General features: G+C 41.3%; 1 protein-coding gene across 1 annotated transcript; it reads left to right on the top strand.

Moving 5' to 3' along the window:
• Nucleotides 1-1,194: 1,194 nt before the first annotated feature.
• Nucleotides 1,195-8,154, top strand: amigo1 (adhesion molecule with Ig-like domain 1). The gene is made up of 2 exons (XM_005732847.1): nt 1,195-1,749; nt 2,540-8,154. Exon 2 carries the CDS (start codon nt 2,647-2,649, stop codon nt 4,189-4,191), a length of 1,545 nt encoding a protein of 514 aa, XP_005732904.1. The 5' UTR covers nt 1,195-1,749; nt 2,540-2,646; the 3' UTR covers nt 4,192-8,154.
• The last annotated feature ends 1,800 nt before the right edge of the window (nt 8,155-9,954 follow it).

Genomic DNA, 9,954 nt, shown 5'->3' with positions numbered 1-9,954 from the left:
CTCGAAATGTTCCTGATCGCACGCAGTTACTTACATGACAGAATCATGCCTCGTTTTAATGCATACTTCCCAGGGGTCAGAACATCACAGGCATCTAGTACTGTACTGTTTTCCGGCCTTGGTCTTTCCGCACAGAAATTTCTCCAGATTCTTAGAAACTTTTGATGATATTAGAATCTGTAGATGATAAGATATTGAACATCTTTCTGTGCTGAGAAACGTTATTCTGAAATTGTCCTGCATTTTGAAAAAGCATTTTATTTTTTTGCATTTTCTGCCCATCTTCACTTCTGAGAAACTCTGGCAAAATAAGATGCTCTTTTTATGCCTAATCATGTTATTGACTTGTAGCCAGTTAACCTAATTAACTGCAAAATTATTTTATTTATTTATTATTTTTAGTACCACTTTTCCAGCCTTCTGTTGCAGCTGTCACAGTTTTTTAAAGGTGTGCTTCTGCCATAACTAATATGTTTCATGACGTAGTAAAATGTCCTAGTTTAAAACATTTGATATGCTCCACTTTCCATTCACTGCATTCTGTTTTTATAACATGTTACACAGCATCCAAACTTTTTTGGGTGGGTTGGGGTTGTTTATTGGTACCTCCATGGGGCCAAAATAAAAATAGAAGCCCTATTCAGGACATGTAGTCACTGTTAACGCGCTCATCTGTCAGATGGGAAGTGATGACGGACCAGAACAAGCAGAGAAAAATGTGGGACACACACATGTTTGTGAAATCTGCCTCTTAATAATTCTCTGTACCAGATACTGTTTTAATCCCAAATAACTGTATCGCTTCTGGTTAACAACATACCCGATCAACATCTGCATGCAGGCCCTGTTAAAAGCATGTCCAAGTGTCTGCCTGGCATGATGGGTCAGGATATGAAATGCCAAGCAGTCAATAAGGCCTCTGTATATATTTTTTTAATATTTAATGTAATGTTTTGTTTTGGGTCTTTTTTGTTTTTAGCAAAACATAGATGTGCACAAAATCTTGAAATTAGTGGTAATCTTGGTGATGTAAAACTACCAAATATACTACATAATCACAACCACGCAGATATAAACCTGCAAAAATACTTCAGCTTAAAAATAAAAAATAAAAAAAAAGCAACCCCCCCAAAACTTGGCCTAATTTTCTCAGTTGGTTGGTTTCCTCTCCTGGGTATCTTTGGTGAAGCTAATTTCTGTAAACAGCGCCTTCTGGGTTTTAGCGCGCTGCCTCAGCCGAAAAACACACGTCAACCTCTGCAGACCAGCACTGCACGGCGAAAGCAGCAGGCCTATGAGGATCCACAGGAAGCTTGTCAGATACAGACTGCTCACTCTTGATTATCTCAGTGGCAGCTGCAGAGACCCGACGAGATCCGAACGCAAAATGCGCCAATTATCCTCAAGAGACGGATGTGCGGTCGTGCGTGTTCCGAGCAATACATTTGAATGAAATCATAGGTTTTAGAACGCGGTCGCTTATCTGTTGATGATCGTTAGTTAGAAGAACGTGTAGTTGTCTTCTCTTTATATAATCTTTTTTTTTTTGTACCAAGAGTTGGATGCCTCGTGGACTCGGATTATTATTTTGGCGAGGAGATCTCTAGTGCTCTCCCTCCTCCCTGCATCCGTTGCCGTCCTCAACGGCAGACACGGAGACTCAGACGGCGGATATCTGAATGCAGCAACGCTGTAAACAAACAAGGGGCCGTTTTAATGAAATTAAGCGCCGCTGCATCCCGGTTGAAGGTACGTGTCCTTCTCGGTTTCCCTCCCCATCTCTCGCCTCACGGCGTGTGATGTCTTTTTGTTTTCCAGCAGAATGGTGCAATGCAACGACTGAACTGCTCATCCACAAATGGGCAAGGGTATTTCAGAAAATGGTGATGATGTAAACAATTATATATTTTAGTTGTGTTTTTTAACGTAGTGCCATTTGTGTCTTTTTATGTGCGCCAGAAAAATAATGTGAGCCAGGGAAATGGGGAAGGGGGGGTGGGGGGTGGGGGTCAATTCTTGTCTTCCAGAAAGTGTGAATGCACATGGGTTAGCGTGAGTAACCGTCTGCGGCGTGCTTGTGTACTTGTTTTAAAGAAAGACGCGCACGGTGCAAAGCTGCAGAGGAAAGTTTGTTGTCTTTATTCGTGCGCTTGGGGAGATGTGAGCTTGGGAGACAGTGGTTACCGCGGATGTGGTATTGTAGGTTCAAAGTGGTTCGGAGGGGGGAAATATATGTGGTTATTTACTCTGGTGGTCTGCAGTAGGTAGGTATGATTATAATAATGCAGTTAATGTATAACAGATAAAACAACGATAGCTAAAATTTCAATAAAACATGAATCAGGTCGCCAGTTAGAAGACCATTCAATAAGAGAGAGAGTGTTTGAAATTGTGTTGGTGGGGTCGCCCCTTTTTTTAAATGCAGGATTTTCCATTGTCCTATTTTTATGACTTGAATCATTTCCCTCCGCTTTGTGAATGGATGTTTTTGTGTTTACAAACACTCTGTCTAAAAGCGTTATCTTTCTGCTTCTTTCAGCCTTCAGTTAGCAATGTGCCTGCGAATCCTCCAGCTGCTCTTCCGTGCTTTTTCTTTTGAGAATGGGATTGTAGTGAAACTCTCTGGGATTTAGAACAACTGCAAGCATGTTGCAGCCTTCCACCAGAACAGGTGACAGCCTGTTGGAAACATTACCTCACTGGAGTAAGTCCCAGAGATGGGCCTTATTTCTCGCCCTCTGCGCGACTCTCCTCTGGCTCCCAGAGGCAGCGGGTTCTACACTAAATTGCCATAAGATGTGCATCTGCGCCGCCAACATCGTCAGCTGCTCCAAAATGAATCTGACCATCGTCCCGACTGGTCTACCTCTCTACACTTCTGTGCTGGATGTCAGCTATAATGAGATAATCCGACTGCAATCTGAGTGGACCCCAGCCAAGCTCCCGAATCTGCATAACCTCCTGCTCAGTCACAATGGTCTCCAGTTCCTGTCTTCAGAGGCGTTCACAAATGTGAAGCACCTGCGCTACTTGGACCTGTCCTCTAATGAGTTAAAGCAGCTGGATGAGTTCATCTTTGAGCCTTTGGTCAACCTAGAAGTCCTCCTGCTGTACAATAACAAGATTTCACAGATTGACCGCACAGCCTTTGTGAGCATGATTAACCTTCAGAAGCTGTACCTTAGCCAGAACCAAATCTCCCGCTTCCCTGTGGAGCTGGTCAAAGAAAAGACCCGCCTAGAGAAACTCAGCCTCCTGGACGTATCCACCAACAGGATCAAGATTTTGCCCATTGACGAGCTCCAGGTGTTGCCCGCCTGGATTAAAAATGGCCTCTACTTCCACAGTAACCCTCTGCTGTGCCACTGTGACCTTTACACCCTCCTGGTACACTGGTACATGCGAAAGCTCAATTCTGCTGTGGACTTTAAAGACGACTACACTTGTGTTTTACCTGGCCCACAAAAAACCCAAGCACGCGTTTTTGACCTCAGTGGTGATACTATGAACTGCAGCACATTCAAGGAGGCAGACGAAGAGGCTTTTCTGGAGCAAACACTGATTCTTAGCTGCGACACCAAACACAGAAATATGTTAAAGACCTGGACATTGCCCGGTAATGTTCTGGTGACACCTGGGAGCAACCAGACAGCTAAAGTCCTGTCAGATGGGAGTCTGCAGATTCGTTTAGTGAGGTCTGAGGACTCTGGGACCTACACTTGCTTTGCCACGAGTGAGAGCTTTAATGAGACTATCTACGTAGTGCTCAAGGTTCACAATTTCACCATGCAGGGGGCTGGGGAGACCCTGAACACAGCATACACCACCTTGGTAGGTTGCCTGGCCAGTGTGGTGCTGGTGCTTATGTATCTTTACCTGACGCCATGTCGCTGCTTCTGCTGCCCTAACAAGGGTAAAACTCGGGGTGAGGACAGCATCCACTCCTCAATGCTGAGTGTGACACCGACACACGAGGACCCGGCACTCAAGGCCGAACTGAACAGGCATGTGGCTTTCATAGACTCCAAGGACTTGCAGGGACAAAATGGTAAGCTGAACCCCAATGGGGATGAGGATGATGATGATGATGATCTGGATGCAGAGGCTGGTTCTCTAATGAAGGGCAAAAGGAAGAAGTCAGTGGCAGAGTCCATCAGCTCCGTGTTTTCAGACACTCCCATGGTGGTCTGAGATGAGACTGGCAAAGACAGTGGATGCCACATGACTGGATGTAGGTGATACAACGTGAGCCATGTTTTAGTTCATGTGAACTGTGACCTTGTGGGAGAAAACTGCCGAGAAATGTTCACCTGCGGTCGCTGGCGAGTGAAAGTAGGATTTCAAAGGGAGTAAAAATCAAACTGTCTCATTGTCAAAAAGGACAATAGGCAGAACTTTTCCAGCATTTTGATCTGTAGCACTTAATATTCATACTGTGAAGGAATATCGGTGTAGACGGAAAGGGAAAACTAAGAGTCTTACGAGAGCGAAACGTAGATGTCCTGTCGTTGACGTCAGCACTCAGGAAGTGATCAATAAAACTGAAAAAGTTGGGAAAATAAAAGGCATAGACGGAAATTAGATGTAAGAAGAATTTTAGTTCACAAATAGTATACATACTGAATCTGTGGGTAGCTCATAATTATATTTATTATTAAGGATTAGAGTAGCTTGTATTGTAAGTAAACATTAGAGCACAGATTCATGTACCTCTCCTCTATCAAGGAGAAAGAGATTTAGACTGACTGACGTCACTAGGCTATGAATACATTTGACCTTAACCTTGAGTCCTCTATAGTAAAACAGCACGCCATAAAACAATGTTATCCGAGATCCCAGCCTGAACTGGATGAGTAAGATAAAGAAAGATACAGATTTTTCAGATGTTTAGTCATTCACTGACGTAGCACAAACCACCACAGGTCATATTCATCCTACATCATACTCCAGCAGCTATATGTTAAGGGAATCAGTTTAAAAAACTGCCAACTAACTCCACGCTAATTATTTTTCACAAATGAATTGTTCATCAAAAAAGTTGCCTCTTAGTTGCTGCACAGTATAACCCCAAAGAAACATTTGCAGTCTTACACAATTAAAAGCAGTGAGCACCTCCAACAGATACACATTAGGTGCAGGGAAGTATTTTGTTATGACTGATTATCAACAGATCGTCTGAATTCTGTATGCAGAAAGGTGCCACACTCCTTACAAGGATGACAAGGCTTCTGTTTGTCGTCCACCGAGGTGCCACTTGCCGTCAAGTTTAACTCCTTCTCCCGGTCAAGTTACAGCATTAGTTTCTGTCAGCCGCAACATTTAAAAAAAAGCTGCTGCAGAGTTTATTTTATTGCATTTTTGCACATTGCACAAAATCCCCGAATAGCACAAATTTCTACCCATACATCTTAAACTTTGTCGTGAAGTATTTCATCTTGCATTTTGCTCAGATGGGCAGATCCTCATATCACAGAAAATGTAGCTGTTTGTTATGGTGGTTAGAAAAGGATCTAGGTTGTATTAACAGGTAAACACTGAAGGCGAAATAACAATAAAAAAGTCTCCTGACTCCACCAGAAAATTAAGCTTATGCGTAACATGAGGCTGTGCATAATTTGACAAGAAAAGGGTCATTTTAGTGCTTGTGGCTGCTGACAGGAAATTTTCAGTTAACACAGGGGACCCGGGATCTTTTGAAAAGATCCCTTTGCCAACACATATTACTGAATTAACTGTAAAAGTAATTTCATGTGCAAGACACCTGGTGTGCGGCGCATATTTCATTAACAACTTTTAAACAGGAGACTGTCTCTTAGCAAAAACAAGAAAGATTTCATTAACGTGCGCGGTGTTCGTGACATAATACGACAAGGCCAGCCTGGAGTAAATGCTAATTGCTTCCTTTGATGGGATGTAGCGTCCCTCTTCTTTCTGTGTCTTTGTCTCTTTGAGCTGAAGGGGATTGGTGTGTTATCATGAGTCACAGCAACACAAAACCATTCTCCCTGGCTCTCTGTATACCGACAGCCACAATTCAGCCCAGATGTGTTTGCTTTGTTTGTGTACCGCTGTCATTGAAGCTGCCCTTACTTAGTTCAAAAGCAATCGTTCAACTAGGCAATGAATGCAACGCCCTTTAGGTAGTCTGCAGCTTGTTAATGAGGGAAACGCCTGCACCTTTCTTTACACATTTACACTCCCAACTTAGTCACACGGGTGAAAAGTACTGTAAGATATGATAATTCATTACGCTTTTGAATTCAGCTTCAAAGAATACCTTCTATTAGAAATGATAGTTATTAATATATCTTGCAGCTAAACACACAAAGACGTACACATTTGTGGGTGCAGTAGGCTTGTACGCAAAATAGGTGGAATAGTCACAGACACTGTGTGCACCACTAAACGTCTCCTGCGTGGGCGAGAAAAGGAAGTCACATTTATCTGAGAGGTGGTGTGTGTGTGAATCATTCCACTCTCTCACACATTGGAATACCAGGTGGAGAAACGAAGAGGACCAAAAAAAACAAAAATCCTACTTAAATAGAGCCGCATTTAGCATTACCGCAGACTGGTTCCATTTGGCCAGGATGCTCACATTTCACAGAATCCCGTTTTGAGCTTTTAACCTGTTCCCCACTCAGACTACTCACTTTTTTGAGCCCCAGACAAAAGCTGAGAAGCTAAAAATGGAAACAATACACAGATATTACCGCTATTGAGCACGCTAAATTACCAGATCACTGGGAAATGGTTGTGTTTTCCCTGCATGAACCCGATGTCAGTCCAGTTAAATCTGCTGTGGGTAATGGGTGGTCTACTCCTCTGTGTTGTCATTTAAAATACAGGTTGCAATTCTGTATAAATTAGTGCTATTGCAAGGGACCTAAAATAGAAAGAAAGAGTGTCTTTGTTCTCTTCAAAGCAAACCTGCCTTCCTATATATATTAATAACTATATATACAGTATATATACGTAGTGAGACTCACTTTGTGTGTTCAGTATTGATTAGTTGTGTACTGCTATGTTCTATCAGTGTAATGACTGTATCCTTGTATAATCTAATGATGTTCATTTTGCATTATGTCTGTCACTGTGATCTTGTTAGTTGTTTTAACATTCAAGTCTGAATATGTGTGTTTATTTTTTAAGCCAGGTGGAGTTCAGTTGGGTTTTTTTTGGGGGGGGGGGTTGTTTTGTTTTTTTTGTTTTTTTATTGAAAGAGGATGTATTTTACCGTCATCTGGTGATGAATATGGCTAAACGGAGAATATATCTGAACAAACTCTGCATGGGAAAAAGGGGACACTTTTGAAATAACTGCATAATTGCATATGAGACATCCTAATGGGCAGTGAGTATGTAGCCTCCAGTCATATTCAGCCAGTATTTGACTTTGCTAATAAAGCCATAAGCAGCGCAGTGCTTTATCACATTGGTGACATGTCAGATGATGAAGGGAGGTGCAAGTAGGTGCATTTTGCAGCAGCAGTGTTGTAACAAAGCGAGAGCTTTTCTGTACGTACAAATCTTTTCCTGTTTTTTAAAATAAAAATCAGGAATGATCTCCAAGCACACCAACAAATTCCTGAAATGTAATGGGTTCTCAATGGCTTTAAACATAGCGGGTGAGTAAATCTCAGGACTATGTCACACAATATGAAACTTAGGGATCACATTTTAAAGAGTTCATATTTGTACTATCAATGAGACAAAGTTTGGGTCTCGAGATCTGTGCATGTTACAGGCCCTTTGCTATTTACCCTAATGGTACATTAGACTCACCAATTAGGGAGGAGAGTGATCTCTCGCTGCCCGGCACACATCTCCACTCATCTAGCTATGAAGTAGCAGTTAAGGGAACATTCATGATTTGCTGAGGCTAAAAGCTTGGTGCTTTAAAAGAGTGCTGCTAGTCTCCAAAGGACATGAAGGAAGCTTTTAACAGCATACAAAGCACTAAGTTTATTTACCACTGCTTCAAAGATGATACGATTGGTCACTGCCCTAAGAAATGAAAGGTCTCGCAGCTAAAGTTGAATGGCTTTGCATGGTAAGCTTAGGAGCTTCTCTGACTTCATAAGAATAAACCAGTAGGCGTTAAAGACAAAAAATACTGATATATCTTTTGACTTAATAAAAGATTCAAATTTACACTCTTTGTTGCCTCTGATTTCACTTTTATCAGAAATTGTTGTTTCATGAAACTTGTTCTTCGCATACACACCTTGTTGCATTAAATACAGAGTATGGAGCAATGTTCTCAGATTTAGTACCAGTTTGGATATGAAACTAATACATCGAAGTTTCCAAAGTTACATTTTGCTTGTATCGTGTGGAGGGAATAGAAGAGATCCTGTTGGTTACATATGAAATACATCATTGATGCCTTGACACCATCTAGTGGTAACATTACGTAAAACACTACAGTCTGTAAATATTGACATTTGCTGTTCACTAGGAAAGTAGGGTAAGCAGTTTCATAGGAGCATTATGTCTTTTTATAATGGTTCCACTGAATCTGTATTTGGTGCTGGAAAAACTGGGATCACTTAGATGATAGCGGGTATTTTATCTATGCAGAGAACACCAAAATTAATCAGTGGCACCCTTGTGTATTACAAATGAATTCATAAATGATTGCAAACTTTCTCAGAAACCTTTGACTGTGCACCACAATCACAATGTTCTAAAACAGGAAGCAGGATTTAATTTATTGATATAAATAAGTAGATCTACAGGTCTGTGTAAAAATCTCGAGTCAGCCATGATTTCTTCACATTTTCTCAGCTGCAGCGATTCTATTGAGGTCTGCAAACATACATGGAAATACAGTATTTAAGTCACAATCAGAGTTTGTACAATTCTAAAAGCTTAAAAGTCAATATGTGTTGTGACCACCTTTATTATGCGACACAGTCTGAACTCTCTTGGGCAGCTTTTTTCTAATTTCTTTAACTAGTCTTCAGAAATAGTTCCCTGGGCTTCTACAAGGACATTCAAAGCTCTTCTTTGGATGTTGACTGTCTTTAGATCATCCCACACTGCTGCAATAATGTTCAGGTTCAGGCTTCCGGGAGGCCAATCAATGACTGATAGTGTTTCATTGCGTTTTTCTCTTTTACTGCACTAGCAGTCTGTTTGGGATCATTGTCATTGCTGAACATGAAGCCGTTACCAATCAGAGGCTTTCCAGATGATATTGTATGGTGAATCAAAACATGATGGTACTTTTCTGTGTTCAACTTTCTATCAATTTTGACAAAGATCTCGGCTGAAATGCAGCCTCCACTCTCTCTCCATCACCTGTTGTAACTGATTTTCAGTCCAGTTCTTGTATAATTTGGCAACCTCAGCCTTTTCTCCACATTTGTTTTCCTTAAGAATGGATGCTTGACAGCCACTCTTCCACTGAGATCATATCTGACGAGACTTCCGGGAACTTGGTTGAAGGATCAACTTAAGGGCCATCACCCAAGTCCTATTTTTTCCATTTTCTTGAAAACATGACTTTCAGGTACTGTTCATTTGTTGAAAATCGTTTTAGGCCCAGCACATTTTCTTTTTTCCCTCCACTTGTCTAGACTCAGTTTTTTAAGGATACACTGCACATCCTGCTGAGATGTGCCAAGTCTTCAGCTACTAGCTGATAAATGGGAATGAAAGTGTTTTTGCAACAGTCTGCTAGTAACAAAGTGTCCAAAGATATAATCTAAAATTGGTTCTTTGCCAAGTTATCCGTTACATGTAGACTCAACACAGCTCTATCCCTTGAGTTAGCTGTCTTTTAACACTTGAATATTTTAAATGGCTTCACAAACAAAAAAGTCCTCTTTGAAAGACCTTCAGAAAGCCTGGAGAACCACTGATGAACAACAAATTATAAGAGTCTGGCTCCTTGGAAACAAAATATAAAGAAATGAGAGGTGGCTTGAGATCAATGTCGTTTATATC

The sequence above is a fragment of the Pundamilia nyererei genome, unplaced genomic scaffold (genome assembly GCF_000239375.1).
Source record: "Pundamilia nyererei isolate P.nyererei 1_Seehausen unplaced genomic scaffold, PunNye1.0 scaffold00049, whole genome shotgun sequence".
In the NCBI taxonomy this organism is placed as follows: Eukaryota; Metazoa; Chordata; class Actinopteri; order Cichliformes; family Cichlidae; genus Pundamilia; species Pundamilia nyererei.
This window is presented reverse-complemented; position numbering and strand designations above follow the sequence as displayed.

What these genes read in the sequence shown, in the direction of transcription:
- amigo1 (XM_005732847.1), top strand. Translation starts at nt 2,647, where the DNA reads ATGTTGCAGCCTTCCACCAGAACAGGTGACAGCCTGTTGGAAACATTA.